The sequence below is a fragment of the Balaenoptera borealis genome (genome assembly GCF_965194805.1).
Source record: "Balaenoptera borealis genome assembly, chromosome: 19".
Classification (NCBI taxonomy): Eukaryota; Metazoa; Chordata; class Mammalia; order Artiodactyla; family Balaenopteridae; genus Balaenoptera; species Balaenoptera borealis.
The window spans coordinates 9,766,321-9,788,623 of NC_138878.1; the positions used below are offsets into that span (position 1 = coordinate 9,766,321).

Genomic DNA, 22,303 nt, shown 5'->3' on the forward strand with positions numbered 1-22,303 from the left:
GGCACTGAGGGACTTCAGTGCTTACTCCGAGTCAGATGGCAGCCAAGGGAGAGATCTGAGCAGAGAGGGAAGCACCCTGACTCAGGTGTCGGGGGGATTCCTCTGGCTGTCTGAGAACTTCAGGCATTTGTGGGGTGATGGGGTAGAATAATGAGGACGAAGCAGCTGGTAAATACCTTGCTTTTTGCTCAAAACCTCCTCCAGGTGCACTTTCTCTCCATTCACTGGAAAACACAATGACACTTTGAGTCTCCAGGGGACTCACCCTGTGCCCCGACTGCAACTTCATGCAAAGGGAAGGCCCAAGGTCACACAGAAGATGTGATGCAGCCTCAGGGGAGGAGAGGCACCTCCTCACCAACCGTGCACCCGTCTCCCGCTGGGGACCATCCTGATGCAGCTTCTCCCGCTCGGGGCGCACATTCCCTGTAAGTGCCGAAGGGGTGAAGGACTGCAGGGTTCCCTTGTGTAGGATGCCTATGGTTTATACTGAGGGTAGAGATGATGAGAAATACAAAAGTACACCATGTCAAGTAGAAATAAAGGCTGTGAAGAAATAAATCAAGCCGGGGAGCGAGAGAAGGTGGTATTCTATTTTTAGAGGGGGCCATCAAGGTGGACCTGTTGGGGTGAAGTTTTTCAGCTGAGAGCTGAAAGGCGACTCGAGATAGCACGAGGCAATGCGGATTATGTAGGACGAGCGCCTCGCAGGTGGAGGGAACAGGCCTTGCAAAGACCCTGAGGTGCGCACGGGAACGTCAGCACTGGTCATGAGATCTCTGGGTCCCTCTTCTGGTCCCACTTACAGGAGTCCAGGTCCCTACGCAGGGCCTCCCAGAGAGCTTGGGCTTCTCCCAGTTCCTCGCCGGATTTCTTCTTTGCTGGGTCAAAAAAGGGAAGAAGACACGGTGTGAGTGCAGCCTCTAGCCTTGCTATTCTCTCACAGACCATGACACTGCACACTCATCTTCAGACAACCTGGAGGGGCCTGGATCTCACAGATGAGGAAGTGGAGGCTTTCAAAGCCCAGGTCCCTCTTGGGCAGCTGGCCGTCTTGCGTCCCGGAGCTTACCTTGCTGAAGCTCATTAATCCGGTTAATCAGGTCCTCGACCTGTGGCTCCAGGCTTCCCTCTGCAGAAGGAAAGAAAGATTGAGCCGGAGAGGGCAGATGCCTGTCTGTCTAAGGCAGAAGGAGGGGCGCGGGCGTCGCCGCTGTGTCTCTGCTGCTATGGGTCAGCGCTCATCGAGTGTGCGCCGTGTCCCAGGCTCTGTAAGAAACCCTTGCAGGGCTTGCACGCTGGGTGGGAGAGATGGACACTAAACAAAGATTCATGATGTCAGTGCTGGTGCAGGAAACGCCAGGAAGGGAAATAAAGTGAAGCAAGGGGCTGAAGAATGAAAGGGTAGAAGGTGCCTCTTGAGATGTGGAGAGGCCCCCAGTGACGTGAAGGAAGACAGCCCTGCAGTTCTGTGGGGTGGGGAGTGTGGAGTGGGGGACATGCCAGACAGAAGGACAATGAGTGCGAAGCCCCCGCAGCGGGGCTGAGTGAGGCGCATGCCCAAAATATATGGCCAAGCGGTCTGCTGTGGCTCGTGTGGCCCTAGTGAGCTAGTGGAGAGCAGCTGGAGGCCAAGTGGGCAAGTGGGAGTGGCAGATCGCCCAGGGCCTCCTGGGACGTGGTAGAGGCTTCTACATGGAAATCTGAATGTGGTGGGAGACAAGGGAGACCCCCCCGCCCCCCCCATGAAAAGCCTGGCGGGGTGGGTTGTCGCTTCTGTCCACCTGGACTCTGGTGCTGGCCTCATAGGAGATATGGGGAAAATGCCACTTTTCATTTTGACAGCTATCAAGTTCTCCATTGACAGGGAGATCAACTGTCTCTTTAGGGGGTCACCGCTAACTTCCCACAGTCCGAATTCCAGTGCTCCATATGGGGGAGCTCTCCTCGTCCCTCTCTGGTTTCAAGGTTGGAAGCACAGAGTTGAGATAAAAATCTGCCCAACCCTCGCTGGGTCTCACTACCAGCCTATGAGACACTCTGGAGTTAAGCTCAAGTTCTGGATTTTCAGAGGCCACCAACTTCATCTCCTGTGACTTCCAGGTGACTGCGTGCTCTCCGAGGTGCTGATTATGATACAAATCCCTGGGGTCTTTGTTTTACTGGAGACGGGCAGAGTCACTGCATTTCAGTCACGCAATTCCTCTACCTAAGTTTAGCCTAGGCAGCAGCTCCAATGTACTTTTGCATGTGGCCACGGAGTCAGGGGAAGGGGAGGTTCCCCTTTATCTGGAACAGACCAGTGGATTGTAGTATTTTAAGCTGCTGATGGACTGGGGGGGATCCAACCTCAAACACGGCCAGAACTCTGCCCCAGCCCTGTTGTGGGTACTGGATGCTGGCCGGCTCCCAGTCTCCCATCAACAAGCAAAGCAAGGTGCAAAGCTGTTTGCATTGCCATTTGTATGTAAAAAAGGAGGGCAAAGAATACACACCCAAGAATGTATTTTTTTAAATGTCTAGAAAAATACCTAAGAATTTAAAAATAGTTGCTGCTGGCCTATGGGTCAGGGAAATGGATGGCTGGTGTGTGTGTGAGTGTGTGTGTGTGTGTCTGTGTGTCTGTGTGTGTGTGCATGCATGCAAATGAGTGTTGGAGGGTAGGGTTTTCCATCCCTTTATACTTCTTGAACTTTGAAGTTGTGTTTTTGGTTTAAAGAATTAAATTGTACAAGAGGGAGAAAGTGCAATGGGATAATTTCCCAAGGTTGTGAGTTGAGGGGGTGGGTTTGAACCACATCTTCCTGACTCAAAACCTCAGGCTAAGCCTCAGACACGAGGAGACACATGACCTTTCTGCAGCTTCTTCACCATTTCCAGCAACTCTTCAGTCTTCTTTGAAGACTTGGTCTCACCTGTGGAGATGAAAATCCGAATTACAGCATCCAGTGACAGTGAGAGGGGACTGAGGAAAGGTCCAAGCTAATCTGGGCAGGGAGGAAGAAAGCCTCACTGGGTTCTGAGGACACCCCTGGGCTGAACCAAAGATAGGCTGAGGGGCAGCTTTCCAGCCAGAGCAGGGTCCCTGCAGGACCCCCGTCCTTTTCTTTTTTTTTTTTTTTTGGCGGCACCACACGGTTTGTGGAATTTTAGTTCCTTGACCAGGGATTGAACCCAGACCCTTGGCAGTGAGAGTATGGAATCCTAACCACTGGACCACCAAGGAAATCCCAGGACCCCGTCTTGTGTCTCTAGGGTTGATGGTGTGTGCTAGATGAATCAGGACCCCCTAATGGCCATTTCTTCCTGAGAGGTCAAAGAACACCACAGACATCTCTTTAATGAAATTCAGGTGTGAGAGAAGGGGGACGCACTTTTGCTGCTACTGCTGTTCAAAATCAGTATGAAGTTTTAAGCAATGCAGTAGGACAGAACAATTTCATATGAATTTCTTTAAAATCATTATAGGCCACAACTGGCAAATTCTTAAAGAAATGATGGGTCTAGGAAATGGTTTACCAATGGCTGCTAACATCCACGAAAGACAACTGGATATTATAAGCCTCCTGATGGAAGAACATAACACCACCTGTGAAGGATTCTGCTCCCCTCAATCCCAACCGGAAAAAAAAAAAAAAAAAGGAAACTTCAACCTTTGTCACTTTTGCCAATGGGATAGGCAAAAACAGCATTTTATTTCAAACTTTCTGGTAGTAAATATTAAAAACTTACTCGACTCCTCTGGATCAGAAATTCCACCTCTAGACATTTTAAGGAAATAATTAAGGATGATGGGCAAGATTGTTCCATTGTTCATAATCTTAAACGACGGAAGCAACTTAAAGATACCTTAGTTGACTACAGCACATTCAGAGGATAAAATTCTTTGCAGCCATTAAAACTCATGTTGTAAATCAGGGGTTCTTGGGAATTCCCTGGAGGTCCAGTGGTTAGGACTCAGCTCTCTCACTGCCGGAACCTGGGTTTGATCCCTGATCAGGAAACTAAGATCCCACGAGCCTCAGGGGAAAAAAAAAAATCAGGGTTTCTTGACCTAAGCTTATTAAATTTTGTTGAAATGTTTGGTGATATGTTCACTTTCTTTACATCTTTTTGTCTTGCCTGAGATCTTTTACAAATTGGTATGTATTAATTTAATTTTGCATACATCTCATTGCTTTTCTCTGGTAGCATTGGTTGGTATGTCTCCTCTGGAGACTTTTTAAGTTCTTTAAATATTCTTAATATTTGGAATGAAACAAAAAAAATTAAATCTATTTTAATAACGAAGGGAGATATTTGTGATTACTTGTTTTGTTTTTAATATTACGAAAATTTCCAAACGCACATGAAAGTAGAGAGGATACCATGATGGACTCCAGTTTACTCATTGTCCAGATCTGACAATCATTAATATTTGCTTCAGCCGAAAAAAAGCGTATTTGCTTCAGCTATGTTTTTCTTGTGCTAAAGTATTTTCAAGCACGCCCCAGACTTCATGACATTTCATCCCTAGATACTTCATTGAGTCTCAACTAAAAAAAAAAAAGAAAGTCTCAACTACTAGAAGACATTTTCTTAGATGAGTCCAATCCTATAGTCACACCGACAAGATTAGCAATCATCACTAATCATCGGATCATTTATATCATAAAATGCCCACAACATATGTGGTTTCCCCTGGTTGTCCCCATATGTCTTTCACAGCTGGCTTGTTGAACCATTTCTGTGAAAGCTCCATCTGTGTTTTTCCTCTCCACTGCATTTATTTTTTTATTGCAGTATAGTTGATTTACAACATTGTGTTAGTTTCAGGTGTACAGCAAAGTGAATCAGTTATACATATACATATATCCACTCTTTTTTTTTTTAAGATTCTTTTCCCATATAGGCCACTACAGAGTATAGAGTAGACTTTCCTGTGCTATACAGCAGGTTCTTATTAGTTATCTATTTTATATATAGTAGTGTGTATATATCAACCCCAATCTCCCAGTTTATCCCTCCTCCCACCCTTATCCCCTGGTAACCATAAGTTTGTTTTCTACATCCATGACTCTACTTCTGTTTTGTAAATTTGTACCCATTTGTACCCTTTTTTAAAGATTCCACATATAAGCAATATCATACAATATTTGTCTTTCTGTGTCTGACTTACTTCACTCAGTATCACAATCTCTAGGTCCATCCCTGTTGCTGCAAATGGCATTATTTTGTCCTTTTTTATGGCTAATATTCCATTTTATATATGTACCACATCTTCTTTATCCACTTTTCTGCTGATGGACATTTAGGTTGCTTCCATGTCCTAGCTATTGTAAATAGTGAACATTGGGGCACATGTATCTTTTAGAATTATGGTTTTCTCTGGTATATGCCCTCAGAATGGGAGAAAATATTTGTAAATGAAACAACTGACAAGGGATTAATCTCCAAAATACACAAACAGCTCATGCAGCACAATATTAAAAAAAAAAAAAAACACAATCAAAAAAGGGCAGAAGATCTAAACAGACATTCCTCCAAAGAAGACATACAGATGGCCAAAAAGCACACAAAAAGATGCTCAACATCACTATCAGAGAAATGCAAATCAAAACTATAATGAGGTATCACCTCACACCAGTCAGAATGACCGTCATCCAAAAATCTACAAACAATAAATGCTGGAGAGGGTGTGGAGAAAAGGGAACCCTCCTACACTGTTGATGGGAATGTAAGTTGGTACAGCCACTAAGGAGAACAGTACGGAGGTTCCTTAAAAAACTAAAAATAGAACTACCACATGATCCTTGCATTCCTAGTCCTAGTCACGCAGTAAGATCATAGGCGATCAGTAAATCTTTCAAATAGTCCAGCTAACATCTTGACAAAAGTTTAAAAAAATCAATGTGACAAAACAAAGCCTATAGAGCATGAACCCCTTTGAAACACTTTATTTTGAAATAATTTCAGATGTATTGAATACATAAAAGTTGTAGAAACAGGCCACAGTGCTATTTGCCCTTGTATCAGATTTCCCATTTGTGAGCATTACTGCACATAAATTGCAGGCATCATGACCCATTATTTCTTAATATTCCAGTATATATTTGCTATTTATAAGGGGACTCTACCAAGTAACTGCAGTATAACCATCAAAACAGAGATGTTAATATTGACCAATATTAATGTATGATCCTCAGATGCCATTCAGCATTTTTCCTCTTATATTTTCATACTATTTAGCACTACTTACATTTTCCTTTTTAAAAAATTACAAAAATGCTTCCACCTCTACACAGTCCCCAAAATCCAAGTCCCTTGTTGAGAGGCACCAGTTAGGCCTTTAGCCTTCAGACATTTTTCTAAGCAGCACACATAGGGCTGTAGTTGAACTGCCTCTTCTTCTTTTTTTTTTTTTCTTTTTTTTAATCCCAACTTGCTTTTCTCTCATAAGAATATGATCTCTTTTGAAGCTCACTCTCTGTTAATGAATCACCATCTTCTCCTTTTAAAATTAATTTTAATTAATTAAATTAAATTGGAATTATTTTTTCCTGTTTCTTAAGAAAAAATGTCCACTATACAGGCACTCCATAACGCATGGATATACCTAAATTTAGTCATTTCCGTGATTGCGCCTGTGTTTCACTTCCATCAGCAACATTCCAATGACCCTGCTTGGTCCACACATCTGTGTATTCTAAGATTACCAAGCATGGTGACTGGAGATAAGAAAATACCAGATATACGTTTCTAAAGCTAATTTTGATGGGTTAGAAATGGTAACTTGATATGCTTTTCAACTTTCTCCATTGCTGGTGAAGTTAACCATAACTTCCTTTTTTAAAAAAATTTGATAATAATAGTCTTTTTTTTTTTTTTTTTTAAGCACAGTGGCAGCTATACTAAGTGCTTAATAAGGAAGATTTATTGGCATCTGTCTTATTTCTTGTTGAAAGCTTGCACTCAATGTGAGGCCAAAATCTAAGAGAGCTCTCAGTGTTAGTTATTTCATTATTCATGCAGTAAAAAAATTACTGAGCACCTACTATATGCCAAGCAGGCATTGTTTCAGGTGCTGGGGAAACGGCAATAAACGGTCTGCTCTCATGAAGCTCACATCCTAAGAGAGACAATATACAAGTGCATAATTATTGTTGTCATCTGCATAGATATAACTGGAAAGATGCAATCCAATGTGTTTATTAATATGATGGTTTAAAGAGTAGGAAAGGTGGTCAGAGATAAATGAAAGGAGGGCCAAGAGTCGAAACAGCTGATACAGAGTGATGGGTACATGGGCATTCATCAGGCTATTTTCTGTGCTTTGGTACATTTTGAAAATTTCTATAATTAAAAAAAATGTTAGTGGCTAACAGGAGATCATTGTCTTGGGAGATTTTCTTCTTTTGGCTAGACCTAAATTTCCAACTCCCTCTAGGAAAATATTGTCTTTCCTCTCACTGGGGTGTAGGGTGTCAATATCAACAAAATGCCCTGGAGAATTTTCTCCAAAGAAGCCGCCTGTGGGAGTGGCCATTCACAATTAAGATTTAAGAGTCCATGCAAAGTGTGATATGGGCTGGGTGTGAAATGATGATATTGGGGAATTACTGTTAATTTTCTTAGCTATGGCAGCAGTTGAGTGGGTTCTGAGACCATCCACCCCTCTTTTGTTTGAAGAGATGCATACTGAAGTATTTAGTCTATTGTTTACTTTAAAATAAATAAGCAATATAGCCAATAAAGTTGACAACAGTTAATCGAGCTGCTGAGAATATACATGTTATTTATCTGCACTTTATTGAAGAGCATTTTTTTTTTAATAAAAGGCTTACAATTTTTCTTCCTTAAGTACTGCTATCAATATTTCATTATTGTAAGGGGACGAAGCCTCCCTTCCTTCTACCCTGGCTGCCAGAGGCCCACTTGCCCTCACTACCTTCATCCTCCTCAAGGACTTCCAGCGGCGCCACTTCCGAAGGCTCCAACTTCCCCGCCATTTTCCAACGCACGCACGACTGGCGCGCCTGCGCTTTGGACGATGATTGGTTTAAAAAAAAAAAAAAAATCACGCGAGGGCGGATAGGCTGTGCAGAGCGCAGGCGCCTAGTGCGTCTCTGTGCGTCCGTTGACCAGGGTGAGGAGCGATGGGCTTTCCGCTCCCGGGAGGGGACAGCCCAGAGCCCCCGAGCGACAGTTGGCGCGCACGCGTGGTGGCCTGCAACTCCAGGTTAGCGAAAAGAAGGGCAAAACTAGGGTCTTGGTCATTGGCGAGTGAGTGCTGCGTGCACGCATGGAAATTACCGGCAGGTGTCGCTAGCTCCCTCTGTAGGATGCTTGTGTTGTGCAGGTTGTGCAAGTCTGGGACAAACGTCCATGCGCTGTGTGGTGGTACGCAAGCGTTGAGTCCCTTTTCGTTCACGAATCCTCACTTAACAGCCTATGAGAGGTTAGGTATCTGCATTTCATGAGTGAGTAGAATGAGCCGTGGAAGGTAAGTGGATCTATGTAAAAATTCTGGATCTCAGCCACCATGTGAAGTCAGGTGCTTTGCCCCAGGTTACACAGCCAGGCAGATGCTAGAGACCATCTTATTAATGTTAGCAGCAGCCAACACTGATGGGGGTCATTTTTGACTGGGTAAAGATGAAGTACACGAAGCGCAAAGGAATGTCCTTATGGGGATCGGTTTTAGGCTTTTTATGTGCAGTTTTTTTCTTTAAAATATCTTCAGGCCGTTTCTGGGCACAGGCTGGTCCTGCGTTCCAACTCCAGAACCCCCGTGGGCCACCCAAGGAGACCCTGGCCAGCCCTGGACCCTCAGGGCTGAGATCCCATGCAGGAGGCAGACCCCTTTTGCAGGACAGAGGGTGTGGTGGCCAGGACTGGAGGAGACGGTCCCTGACAGAGGCTGGAACATCATCCAGGTGAAGGAGGCGTGGCAGAGGGAGGGGAAGAGGGCGTCCTAAGGATTTCCCCAGAGGTGGAGGGGCAGGCGGGGGCCGGGGAAGCAGCCGGCTCACCTGCATGCCGTCACGCCGCCACCCATCTCTCATGTGTGGGCAGCCCCCCAGATCTTGCTCCATTGCCCGGGGAGACAGGGACCAGCCACAGACACCACCACCAGCAACCCCCCCGCCACCCCCCGGCCCACACGGCCCAGTCTGGGAGCTCTGCCTCTCAAGGTGCAGTAAACAGGCCGTTATGGGAAGCTTGGTCCGTGGAGGCAGCTGGGGCTGCTGGGGGTGTGGAGTACTTGGGTGGGTAACGAATGAAGAGACGATCCTCCTCTTTCTTCACCCAACGCAGGAGTTTGGTCACTACAAGGATGGCACCTGCCTTGGTCACCAGGGGGCTGAGGCAGGTGTACAGCTCAAATTTGGAGGTCACCTGGGGGTTTGAGAGGAGACAGGGTCAGCTGGGCCGGAGCTGGCCATGCCCGGTGCTGTCCACCCCACCCTAGCCCCATACCTGTCCCGCTTGGAAGGTGCACCTGGCAGCAGCTCCTCCTTGGCGCTGCCTGGTCACTGGGCTAAAGCGGGTAAGCTGACGCTATTGTATCACGAGTGGGCCAAGGGATCAGCGAGAGCTGGTGGCTTCAGCTGGTGATGCAGGCTCTGTGTGTGTGTATGTACACTCTCTGGACCTCAGTTCACTCGTCTGTGCACTGGGGATGACGACAGTGCTTAACATTTAATGAGCGATGGTTGTATACGAAGTCCTGTTCTAAGCTCCACACACCTGTTTCTATCATCTGTAGCCTGGGCAGAATAGGAGGATTAACTCAATTTAATCTTCACACCAACCTGAGAGGCTTAACCTGACCAGGTCACCAGCACCTTTCCACATCACCTCTCTCTGCTCTCCCCCTCACTCTCTCTGTTCCAGCCACTCTAGCCTCTCCTTGCTGTTCCTCAAACATAACCAGGCTCAGCCTCACCTCATGGCATTTGCACAGTCCTTTCCCTCTGCCAGGTGTACTGTTCCTGGAGACACCCACACGACCTGTGACCTCCCCTTCCACATGGATGTCATTTCCTGACCACCCGATTTAAAATCCTGGGCCTACCAGATCTTGTTTTTGAAATACCATCCTCCACTGAAAGGTACAAGGGCTCATTGGATAGATGGCCAATTTCAGGACTGGCACAGAGAATGTACAAAATGAGCTTGGAATATCTTGTGCCAGAAAGTAAGAAGTGCTTCAGCAGTCATGCAGATGTGTCAAAAAGATACAGGGGCCAGTCTGGCTAAATCATGGCTCTTGCTGGCTAACTCAGAGACAATTTGAGCACAAAAATAAATGAAAGGAAAAGATTTTAGCCCACTGAATTCAAGAAAATTCCATAATATAAAATTCAAAATTCAACAAATAAATAGGAGCAGGGAAAGTTCTTCCATGCAGTAGAATCTCAACCAATAAATGAAGTTATGATGGAGTTAGAAAAGTAACCATCTGGTAAATACCAGAGAAACAACTGTCAAAGGCAAAAATCATTAATGGATATTAAAATCAGTGGATGAAAATATGGTGAAAAAGAGAACACTGACATAATCACCACAAGATATTTACTAATTACAAAGGGCAAAAAACAACTTTAAAGTGGAGAAACCTGGCAGATACCACCTTAATGAAGTCATCGAAGTTAACATCATCAATGGGACACAGGGACATTGTGGTCCTCCTGATATGAAGCAGAAAAGGACACAACATCACTTCTGTGATATGCTTGCCCAAAATGCATGACCTCAACTTAGTCTTGATAAAAATATTAGAAAAACCCAAGTTGAGGGACATTCTACAAACTAACTGGCTGGTACTTTCTAAAAGTGCCCAAGTCATAAAAGACAAAAATAAGACTGAGGAAATGTTCTAGAATAAACGAGACTAGGGAGACACAATAAATAAATCTAATATGCGATCCTGGACTGGATTCTGGACCAGTAAAAGGACATTAGCGGGACAAGTGGTGAAGTCTGAATGAAGTCTGTGGATAAGATGTGATTGTACTGATGTTAATTCCCTGATTTAATGAGTTCCTGTGGTTATGTTAACATCTGGAGAAACTACGTGAAGGACCTATTTAAAGTAACTTTTTGCAACTTCTTTGTAAGTCTAAAATTGCTTGAAAATGAAAGCTAAAGAAATTTTTTTAAATTAAATAAAATTCTCAGCCTAGAACAATGCCTGATACATAACAGGCATGCAAATAAATGGTTTAATAAATATGCACTAAACAGCAGAATCTAGGGGAAAGTGCCATTTCCAGTGGAGTCACGTGACCAAACTCCCTGAAGCTGACCTTGAATAGACCCATAGGAAGTGAGGACAGGAGCCCTGAAGAGACCCCAGGGAAGGATACCCCAGGTGGAAGGCACAGCAGGGGACCAAGCCTGTAGTGTTCAAGAGTGCTGGGAACTCATGGAGTCAAAGCTCAACTGGTACCTGCAGACACGTGGGCGGGGCTCATGGGAAATCGGCGAGCACAGTGATGGTGGATAACGGGGCCTCTTGAAAGTCAGAGACACTCTGCTGGTGGCTAACCAGTGGACACTCTACTGCAGACTGCTGGCTTGTCTACAAGTGTCAATGCATGTGTCTAAAAAGAAGAAAACTTAATTTCTGTTTGATGTGAAGAACAAATTCAGATTTGGCACTTTTGTGTTTTAAGTGCCTAAGAATGGAAAGAGATAATAATTAAAAAGTATTTAAGAAATTTAAGATCATGAACTGGGAGAGCCCTAGGCATAACTGCTAAGAATCTTGGAAACAGAAAAAGAAGTTGAGTGTCTGTCATGCAGTTTCCTTAAGCTACAAATGAACACCATCTTCTCTCTGGAAGAAGACAGAAACTAGGAGCAACTGTGCACGGTAATTTTCACTGAATTCTAAGAATATTTACCTCGTTTACAACTGGATTCATTTATTCCTTCTAGTATTGACTGCAATACTCCAGTCAGATACAGGAATTTTTTGTGTAAGTGTAATTTCAAAAATTTCCACATGATGGCAGAAGATCCTAATATCTGGAAACACGTTATTGAATGAAATTCAAAAAACTTTGTATTTCAATTTTACCTGAAACAGTATGCGTCTTTTCATATTTCTACTAGCAATTTTCACACTTGTATTGTCTGATAGAGACAGTTATTGCTACTTAGAACATTTTAAATGTTTTCACTAATTTTAAAATTTTAAAAATAAATTTGTTTTTCCGGAAAAAAACCCAAAAAACCACCAGACTCTCTACTGGTTGTTTCTCTGGTATTTACCAGATGGTTACTGTTGACCGAGGGAACGGTCAACAGAATGATGGAACTAAAGGTTCTGGACACTGCAGCTGCTGGGTTTCACAGACACACGGAGTGGCCAGGACACTTCTGGAGGCAAGACCGCAGCCCAGGCCAAGGCATGGTGCACCTGAAGGAGGCCGTCACAGCTGGAGGGGATACAGGGGAGGGAAAGAAGGCTTGAAGTGGGGCAATTAACTCCTTCAGAGCCCCCCACTCAACTCACCCAGGCCAGCAGCGTCTCCTTCTCAGCCACGTGGTAAATGAGGCGCAGGGGCCGCGAGGTGTTATGGAGGCGCGCGTGCAGGCGGTGGTACAGGTCGGACAGGCGCTGTCGCTCCTCCTCTCTGCTGTACGGGGCCTCCAGCTCGGGGCTGCAGTGATGGACGGGGGTGGGGGACAAGGTCAGTCTAGGGCTTTCTTGGCTGGCCTATCTCCCCTCAGTCTAGGGAGTTCAGTTAAGTTAGGAGCTGAACTTCGCCCATTAGACTGGAGGCTTCTCAGGGCCGAAGCTCCCCATCAAACTCGGGGACTCCTTGAGTCCTGGGGCCCTCCTCTCCATTAGAACAGGGGGTTTCTCGAGGTTGTTGGCTGAGCCTCCCGCATCGGGCAGGCCCATTCTATTGCATCTCTCTAGAGCATGGCTGGCTCTCTCGCCAGACTCATGGCTGTGAGTTGCCGAACCTTCCAGTTAGATAAGCCTTCCCACCGGGCCACTTGCCCGCAGGGTAGGGGCCCACCTGGTAAACTGGGGCAGCTGGCGGTGATGGTCGGGGATGTCCAGCGGCTTATAGAGGAAGTGCCGGAGGCCGGCGGCCTCCACAGCCTGCACACTGTAGGCCGAGGCACTGGCCGATGGGGTGCTGGAGAAGCTGGCAGCCTCCCTGAGGGTGCGCATGGCCCCAAGGGAGTGCATGCCGTCCTCGACCAGGCGCCGGCAGGTGGCCATGTCGTGGAAGGCCTCGGGGTCGGTGCCGAGCAGCAGCAGGCAGACAGGCATGGCGTCCAGGCGGGCCACGTAGGCGTAGAAGAAACCATCGGGGTTGAAGCGGGGCAGGCACACAGGCGCCCAGGCCTCGCCCGCCGCAAAGGCCGGTGCCCCCACCCAGTCCAGCAGCAACTGCAGGTCGGCTGGGTCCAGCCGGCACTCGGCCAGCACAGTCCGCTCCTGGGCTGCTGTCACCAGGCGACCGCCAACCGCCAGCACCGAGAGGGCCAGGCCAGGCGCCGTGCAACGTCGGAGCAGCGCACCCAGCGCATCCCGCAGCGGGCGAGCGAGAGGGACGCAGCGCACGGCGCCCAGCAGCAGGGCACCCGGGTCCCGCTCCACACTGTCCAGAAGCCGGTCTAGAGTGCGCTCCGAGCCGGCCAGCAGGCGGCGGAGGTCGTAGTTCTGCTTGCGCGCGAAGATGCGGGCCACGCTGGCGCGCGTCAGGGTGCTCACGATCTGTGCGTGCACGGCCATGAGCTCCCCCCGCAGCTGGGCTGCTGACTGAGGAGTCCTTGACACGGCCACCAGCAGCAGTGGGCCCTGCTGTAGGAACACCAGCTTGTGGTCCTCTGGGGGAGGGAAGGGGCAGGGGGTAGAGATGCGTCAGTGTGACAAGACGGGGTCAGGTGGGACTCTTCCACCCCTCCCCGAAAGGCATACACTCCTGGTGCAAGCCCACACGGTCACTCTAGGGACACAGCACTAAGGTAAGGACAAACTGGGGGAGTTTGGACATTTGCAGAGACATGATGGGATGGTCAGGAAATCAGGCACACAGCATGGAGTGGGGAAGATGCGGCAAGGACTAACAGAGCTAGAAAGACACCAACTCAGCCACACAGCCTCCAAACTCACCCTCTCAGGCAAGAAGGAAATATCCAGCCAGTTACTTAGATCCCAGTGAGTTAATCACTCAGAACCCAGCAGGGCCAACAGACAGACCCCTTGGACAGACAGACGCCTGGCCAGCCTCCACACACACTGACTCACTCCTAACTAGCTGGATAGTCCCCCAAGCAGCCAGCCAGCCAGAAAGACCTACTGCCAGACAGACAGCCATAGCCCCAGTCACCGTCACCTGTTCGGCCTCCTGCCCCTTTGCTCACCAGCATAGATGGCGCGAATGGCATCTCCTGCACTCTGCACGAAGGACACGAGGGCTGTCATCACACCCATGGTAGTCGACAATGCCTCCACGCTACCGTACCGCGAGTAGATGGGCTTGCCGGCCTCACTCAGCACGAACACGTGCTTCCGCTTGCTGCGCCAGTCCTCGTCACTGGGGTCCCCGCCCTGGCCCCCTGAGCCACTCTCAGGGCCACCCACGGGACTGTTCTCAGAGGCTGCCGGACCCCAGAGCCCATAGGTGCATGACGGAGCCTCGGGCTGGAGCAGCAGGCCGGGTGGCTGGTCCTTGGTCTCGGATCCTGAAAGGGAGGCCCTGGTGAGTCATCTGCCCGTGGACTCCCACTAACCCCATGTGCCCACAGACCCACCAAATCCCTACCAGCCCTGCAATGACCCCCTGCTGCTGACACAGACCTCCAGGTATCTCCTCTGCCCCTCAATGACATCCACTAACACTTAGGTTTCAACGATCCCCCTAAAACTCCAATAATCCCATCTCACTGTCATTACTGAACCCTTTATATCCCTACAGACTAACTATTCCCCTTTCAATAACTGCATTCCCAAGTCTGCAAAGCACACCACTGCCTCTGAATGATTATCAATATCTTCATCTTCAATGATTCCCCCATTAATCTCTGACCCCCTCATTTATTTTCCTGGTATCTACTCACCCCTCAATAGCTACCATTATATCTATTAACATCTGTGTCTTTGAATGTGCCCCTCACTACCCTAACCCCTTATTTATTCTTACTGATGTCCACTGATCCTAATGACCCCATTGACTCTCCCAGTCTTGGTGATGATCACTAATCCAAATTCTGCCATGATTATCCACTAACATCCAGATCTTTAGGACGCCCCTCACCCCCTATTCATTCCCACTGCTGCTCACTAACATTCCAATGACCCCATATTAACGTCACTAATACCTGGGTCTTCAATGACCTTCAGTGACTGCCCTGACCCACAATTTAATCTACTCCATGTCCACTGCATTCCCAAGAATGACCACCATTAACCTCCACTAACATCCAAGACTTCCAATGACCTCCACTGACTCCCCTGAGTTTTATTCTCATTGATATGACTCCCCTTTATTCTCACTGATATCCACTCCCCTCCCTACAATAACCACCATAACATACACTCACACACAGGACTTTAATGACCTCTATTGCCCTTTGCCATGACCATCATTAACATTCACCAATGAAATCCACAATTTCATTGCCCTCTAATGACTACCCTCCCATTTATTTTAGTTGATGTCCACTGATCCCCAGTGACAACCAGTGTTATCCACTGGCAACTATGTGTCAATACTTTCCTCATAAAATCCCAATGACCTCATATTCCCTCATTCTCTCATTGACAGTCCCCAAGTACCTACTCCCAATACTTGCCAACAAGTTCTCAGAGACGCCGCCCCCCCCATTACTAATTTTCAGTGATGTGTACTGATCCTTCCCAATGACCCCATTAACATCCACTAATTCCGAAATGGTCAATGAGCAGTCATTCCGCAATGACTTCCGCTGATCCTCCACGCTATACATTTACACATACACCAGAGTCTTCAAAGATCTTCCTACGGGTCCTCTGACTCTCCAGATAATTTCATTGATGTCCACTGTCTCCCCATCAATGATCATCATTAACGTCCACTAAGATATGGTTCCTTAAAGACTCTCTCCAACAACTACCATCAACTCCTCAATGATGTAAATACTCTGAGCGCCCACTGGCCCCCACTGATCCCCTTTCCCACCTCAATGATTTAAAGACCCCCAAAGGGGTCAAAGGGGGACTGACTTCTAAATAGTCCCTCTTTGACCCTATTAACTTTTTTTTGGTCATTCACTGACCTAAACATCCTAAATCCCTAGTGCCCTTCTCTAACCCCAACGGATCCCTTTCTGATTCTTCAATTACCTAAATTCATACCAACTCCCCAGTGAACATCCATTAACACCCACTGATTTCTTTTTCACTCCTCAATTATTTAAAATACAACGTGAGTACACAATGACTTCCCACTGACCCAAGCTATGGTTTAAACTACTTCCCCGAGTCCCAAAAGGCTCCCCTCTGGTCCCCCATGGACCTCCCCCAACAATAACACCCCCTAGGGATTCCATCCAAGACCCCAGTGAAGGGAATGCATACCTGTTTTCTCCACGCTCGCATCTCCAGTACCGGGTAGGTCCCTGCAAATCCCTCCACCGTCTCTAGCCTCCTCACTGGGGAACCGCATCTCCTCCAAGTCCTCCGCGTCCCCGGGGGCTGGGGCAGCAGTGCCTCCTCCGGCCTCCATCTGCACATCCCTGTGGGGGGAGGGGAATGGAGAGTGACCCACAGCAAAAGAAACTTCTTAAAAGCTGTTACTGAACCTGGCCCCCTTGTACACACTCCTGGGGCTCGTTTCCCCTCGCGTTTCAACAGGATGAGACATTCAAAAACACGACCACATACTTGCAACCTCCAACACTTTCCGAAAAGGGAGGCTCTACCGAGCCTCTGGAAATAAAGATATATAGACACCTGTTTTAACCCCGTATCTCAATTGGCCAGGTACCATTACTTCCCGTAGCCGCGGAAGCATCACACTTCCGGGTGTGGCTGCTCTCTTGCCACACTTCCGGGTGCGACGCGGCTCTGAAGACACTTCCGGTTGCGGAGCTTTATTCGCTCGCTGGGCGCCGGACCCCTCTCTCCCGCAGCCCACTCGTGTTCCCTCACCGTAGAGAAGGTGCGCGCCACTCCCGGATCTACGTCGGATCTGACCCGGAACCCAGAACCCCTTCTGCCCTCATTCCCACCGCGCCCGCACCAGCGGCTAACGGGGGCGAGTTCGGGCCACTTCTCGTACCCAAGGTTGCCGGCGTGAGGGGGGCGCGGCTCACGTTCAGCCAATCCGGAGTACGGAGGGCGGCACTGCCTCCTTTATGGCCCAATCAAGCGAAGCCGATCCCCTCCGACCGTTCCGCCCCCATTCCGTCTGCTTCGTATCTCCACCAATACTGTGCGTCGAATTGCTATTGCACCCGCCTATCCCTTGACTGACATCTCTCTGGACCCAATCGAAGGTTCGAGCCTATTCCTCTCTTCACTGGAGGAGGTTCGCAGCCTAGGTCATGATAGATGCCCGTGCTCGGTGTATAGACGTGCTCGCCAGAATTGAGGCAACTTCACCCTCCTTTGTCCACCAGGAAAGGCAGGGGCATGAGGGTGGAGTGGAGTCTGACAGAGAGAAAATGATTGATGGAAAGTCGCCGCTTCCAATCGGAGTGCCGTGCGCAGGCTGGCCTGCCTATGGGACTCAGCTTCTAAGGCGAGAGGCGGGCCTCTCAGATGTAGGAAGTATTCGTGGGTGTCTGGGTATTCAGGCAGGCGAAGGGCTTAGCGGCCTCTGGAAAAAGGCAAGCGCGAGCCGTGGACATGCTCATGGCGCAGAGGGGTGAGTTTGCGAAGGCAATGTGTAGGCTGACCAGGGCCTGCCCAGACCGGCAAAAGGCCGAGCTGACCTCACTTCCGAAGATAGGGCTCTGTGGGCGGAGCCATGCAGATTAGGAGCCCAGGCCTAACTGGGGTGCTTGTGGGCGAGGCTTTGGGAGCCTTCTGAGACCTCGTTGGTTGAGGAAAATGCCCCTGCGGCCTCTGAGCGCCACCACTGGCTGGACGAGGGTAGGGCAAGATGCCCGCCGCTGGGATCCGCCCCCTGGAGGGTGTCTAAGCTAGCTTAGAGGAGTGCGCGGTCCTGATGATCCGATCTTCTTTTCCTAGGCTGCATCAGGCGGTCCTAGCCGACAAATTTAGTGTGAGGGTGAGCGCAGATGTGGACAGGCCTGCTCTGGATTCTCCTTCTTCGCTCTGAATGTCTCTGCCTGCGACTCCTTGTCTCTGAGCCTCTTTCTCTCTCTGTGTCTGGATGGCTCTTTGCGTCTGCATCTCTGTCTCTCTTCCGATGTTTATGTCTCCGTGTGTCTGTGTGCCCTCCTTGCTTATGCCTTCAGCTCTTTTTATGTCTTTTTCTCCAGGTCTTTGTCTTTCTTAGTCGTTCTTCAGTTTTCTCTCCTCCAGTATCTCCCTATCTCTCTTTTCCTCTGTGTCGCTCTCACTTTGCTCTCGCTTGATCTCTGGCTTCCCACTCTTTCCCCTTTGGTCAGCCGAATGGAGCTCAATGAGGCAAAGCCCCTGAGGACCAGCCTAGTTGGAACCCCGAGCTCCACTGCCCACAGGAGTCCCATTTACGTTGAGGAATCTTAGGAGAAGTTGACTCTCATTGTTACCGAGTCCAAGCTCGTTCTCCTCGCCGCATGACAGGCTAATAAATCAAGAGAGGAGGTGTTGGGGCAAGGAATAACAACTTTATTTGGAAAGCTGGGAGTCTGAGAAGATGGCAGACTAGGGTCCTAGAGAACCGTCTTGCAAGGGGTCTGGATGCTAGTTTCTTCTTTTTTTAAAAAAATTTATTTATTTTTGGCTGAGTTGGGTCTTTGTTGCTGCGCACGGGCGGGCTTTCTCTAGTTGTGGCGAGCGGGGGCTACTCTACCTTGCAGTGCTTGGGCTTCTCATTGCAGTGGCTTCTCTTGTGGCGGAGCATGGGCTCTAGGCGTGCGGGCTCAGTAGTTGTGGCTCGCGGGCTCTAAAGCGCAGGCTCAGTAGTTGTGGCACATGGGCTTAGTTGCTCTACGGCATGTGGGATCTTCTCAGACCAGGGCTTGAACCCGTGTCCCCTGCATTGGCAGGCGGATTCTTAACCACTGCGTCACCAGGGAAGCCTTGGATGCTAGTTTCTTTCATAGAACAGAGAGGGAGTAAGTGAAGAGGTAAAGTAAAATGCCCATACGTTTTGCAAATATCTTCTGGTTTCACCAGACTCAAGGAGGGGATATGTTAATTTCTTCTTTCCTGCAGTCATTCACAGGTGGCTTGGGTCAGGATGTTTCCCTGTGAGCTGAAAAAAGGTATTTTAGTTTAACATTCAGGCAGAGGGGGCAGGGTTACCTGAGACGGGCCATTATGTATGCTTCATGCTATAGGCAACATCCTTTTAGTGATTAACTTGTAACAAAAGCAACAGAAATCAAAGGTTAAAGTAAAAGAAACAGATCTAATATGGAGTCAGATTTGTTATTCCCTATTACAATTCCCCACTGTCAATGGCCATTCCACAATCTTATGGGAAAAGGGGCAATGACCCCCCCTGGCTACTTCCTGCTAAATAGGGGTGATGTGGGTGATTGTAGAATGGAATTGATCACCCTTGGGCTGATAAGAATATTCTATTCTAGTCTAAGAATAGTCCTTAGAATCTTTGGTAGATAGGACAATTCTCAATTATTTGAACCCGATGAAATCCCTCAGTCCTTCTGTTGTCTAATTTGTAATTGGACTTGGGGGTTTTGGTTCCAGTTTCTATACATATCTATTAATTTTGACTTTCCAACTGTGTCATAATTACACTAGATTGCTGTGTTGTTCAGTTGAACAAGATTAAACAAGTAGGTTGACCCACCCTTCTCCAGCTATAATGAAATTGCAATCTCAATATTTATCTTTTTTGAAGAGCAAACTTAAGTCTTCTAAGGGTTCACAAACCCATTGCTCTCTAGGCCTTTCAGGAGTTGGGCCATTTTCTGATGACAGTGGTGCTGCTTTAATCCGAGTGTGATAAATCCGTGGCTTTTCTCCAGCTAACTTGACAGATGAGTGCATGGTAAGTAATACCATACGTGGTCCTGTCCACCTTGCAGTCAGCTGAGCTTCAGGCCCTTGCTCTCTTCAGGTTTTAAGGAAGACTCAGACTCTGGGTCGGAAAGGATGTAAGGCTACTTCAGTTGGATAGGCAGACCTGTTGGAGGCAAACTCATGAAGAGAGGTCAGTATAGTGCCCAAAGTTTTAACCTAATTAGCAACAGCTAGGTCTTTCAGAGCGTTACAGATTCCCTGGTCCAGGTAGACACCTGTAATGGCCTACCATAAAATATTTCAAAGGGGCTTAATTTAAGCCTGCTTCTGGGAGCCTCTGATCCATAGCAGGGCAGTTGGCAGAGCCTCATCCCCAGTTAAATTATTCTCTTGACCTACTTTAGCAATGCTTCTTTTTAATGTATGATTTATTTTCTCATTTTTTTCCTGTTGATTGTGGTCCCAGGATGAATGTAACTGCCCATTAATTTGTTGTGCTTTAGACGTCTATTTGTTGGATTATGCTAGAGACAAAAGCATATCCTGTTATCACTTTGAAGGGTGTTAGGCAGTCCAAACCCGGGGATAATTTCCTTAAGGAGGGCTTGAACCACTTCAGAGACTTTTCCTGTCCTGGTGGGTTATGCTTCCACCCATCCTGAAAAAGTGTCCACAAACACTAGCAGATATCTGAAATTTCCTACAGCATAAGGCATTTGAGTTAAGTTTATTTGCCTGTCCTCAGTGGGGCAGGTTCCTCTGTGTTGGGTTCCCATCCGGGGAGGCCTGACAGCAGCCTTTGGATTATTTTTAGCCCAAATCATGCAATTCTAAGTGACTCACTGGATGGTTTTTTGTAGGTTAGGCCCCATTATATACTTTTGAATCCATCGTAAGGTGGCATCTCTCCCATGATGGGTACTGTTATGAATGTGCTACAGCACAGTGTCCAGGAGTATCTCAAGAATCAAAACAATTCCTTGTGCACTACATTTCCAGCCAGGTGATGTGTGGTCAAGAGTGAAACCCCACTCTTCGGCCCTCTCCTTGTCCTTTTCTGAAAACACTGCCTGGTATTTTGACAAGTCAGTCCGTGGGAGAAGTGATCCTTTCATGGCTTGATTGTTGCCTTCTTTGCAGCTTGGTCAGCTAACCAGTTGCCCTCTATTATATGAGTTTCACCCTTTTGGTGGCCTGGGCAGTGCATTATGGCCAACTGGGAGGGCTTATGGACTGCTTCTAACAGTGAAACCACTAGGTGGCATTTTGGGGGGCTCCAAGGAGCTCCGGTTCTTTATGTCTCAGCACAGAAAGAATTAAGCGAGAGGCAAAGAGATAAGAAGTGATTTATTAGAATAGGACACTTGTGAGGCTTACAAGTGGGTGGGTGAGAGGGTGCTGGACCCTGAGAACTTAGTGGGCTACAGTTTTATAATCAGAGGAAAAGTGGGGAGGGGGAGAAGACCACCTTCTTCCTCATTCTTGAGTAGACGTCACGGTTCCATTATCAGGTCATCCTCCAGGTTGGGCAGGGGAGTTTTGTTGTCCCTACATGGTCAAGCCAGGACTGTCATGGCACCGTGGAAAAATGATTTCAGCTCTCAGTACAATGGGTCTGAGGGTCTTTCACTTTGAAATGTCACCTTTCCATAAATTATTGTTTTTTATGTGTGCAGAGAGCATGTCCTAGGGGTCATTAACTTACTGAGCTCACTGGGCAGGATATGGGTCTCATGCCACCATTGTTTTATTGTTTTGGGGCATTTCTCATGCTTCTGTTCCATGGTTTTATTGCTAAGCAAGCCTGCTTGGTTTTGTGGTTAAGCAAACCTGCTTTCTGGAGTGATCATTAACTTACAGGGGTCTCCCACCCCTTTTTCTTTACCTACAATACCCTAGTGGGATTAACTATTTAATTACCTACTTTGTCCCTTTACTCTGTCTCTATCAATAGTGACGGGATTTCAGAAGAATGTTTTATGTCTTTATTGTTCGAAGTGAGGAGCCCCTTTTCCTTCCAGATTGCCCCGTGAGCATGCACCACGGAGAACACATAGCCAAGAGTCTGTGTATATATTTACTCCCTTGCCTTCAGTGGGAGTAGGGCTCTTGTCAGTGCAATGATTTCCGCCTTCTGAGCTGAGCTCCCTGGGGGGCAGGGCTTTTGCTTCAACAATCTTTTTAAGGTTTACCACCACATACCCAGCG

General features: G+C 47.7%; 2 protein-coding genes and 1 long non-coding RNA gene across 10 annotated transcripts in view; 1 reads left to right on the plus strand and 2 right to left on the minus strand.

Annotated features, from left to right (window-relative positions):
* SYCE1L (synaptonemal complex central element protein 1 like) overlaps nt 1-7,110 on the minus strand; it is a 23,172-nt gene extending 16,062 nt beyond the window's left edge. Inside the window, exons 1-5 of one of the 5 annotated variants that reach the window (XM_082366396.1) lie at nt 7,035-7,110; nt 2,853-2,915; nt 1,073-1,132; nt 807-881; nt 177-224 (exon numbers count right to left, since the gene is read on the minus strand). In XM_082366396.1, the coding sequence (XP_082222522.1) occupies nt 177-224; nt 807-881; nt 1,073-1,132; nt 2,853-2,874 (205 nt within the window). In that variant the 5' untranslated portion in view covers nt 2,875-2,915; nt 7,035-7,110. The other 4 variants (XM_082366398.1, XM_082366394.1, XM_082366397.1 and 1 more) reach the window with 4 other exon arrangements.
* On the minus strand, nt 5,912-17,278 carry MON1B (MON1 homolog B, secretory trafficking associated). 4 transcript variants are annotated; one of them, XR_014237291.1, is made up of 7 exons: nt 17,144-17,278; nt 16,571-16,728; nt 14,377-14,697; nt 13,020-13,839; nt 12,506-12,653; nt 7,928-9,378; nt 5,912-7,108 (listed from the first exon to the last, which is right to left on the minus strand). XR_014237291.1 is itself a non-coding variant. In XM_082366345.1 (6 exons), the coding sequence occupies exons 2-6, from the start codon at nt 16,716-16,718 to the stop codon at nt 9,169-9,171; spliced, it is 1,647 nt and encodes a 548-aa protein (XP_082222471.1). In that variant the 5' UTR covers nt 16,719-16,728; nt 17,144-17,278; the 3' UTR covers nt 5,912-9,168. The 4 variants fall into 4 exon arrangements, 3 of the variants coding, with proteins under 3 accessions (XP_082222471.1, XP_082222472.1, XP_082222473.1); XM_082366345.1 differs by having other exon boundaries at nt 5,912-9,378; XM_082366346.1 differs by lacking the exon at nt 17,144-17,278 and adding an exon at nt 16,946-17,112 and having other exon boundaries at nt 5,912-9,378.
* Nucleotides 17,279-17,779: 501 nt separating this feature from the next.
* The window catches only part of LOC309616169, a 76,930-nt gene continuing 72,406 nt past the window's right edge, over nt 17,780-22,303 (plus strand). Inside the window, exon 1 of the long non-coding RNA XR_014237326.1 lies at nt 17,780-17,861. This is a non-coding gene — a long non-coding RNA (uncharacterized lncRNA). The remainder of the gene's footprint in view (nt 17,862-22,303) is intronic.

Excerpts from the sequence above, each read along its gene's own strand:
- MON1B (XM_082366345.1), bottom strand. The coding sequence starts at position 16,718 with ATGGAGGCCGGAGGAGGCACTGCTGCCCCAGCCCCCGGGGACGCGGAG. Across the intron at positions 13,840-14,376 it reads CATTCGCGCCATCTATGCTG|AGGACCACAAGCTGGTGTTC; the intron begins GTGAGCAAAGGG and ends TCCCTCCCCCAG. Across the intron at positions 12,654-13,019 it reads CAGCTGCCCCAGTTTACCAG|CCCCGAGCTGGAGGCCCCGT; the intron begins GTGGGCCCCTAC and ends CCATCACTGCAG.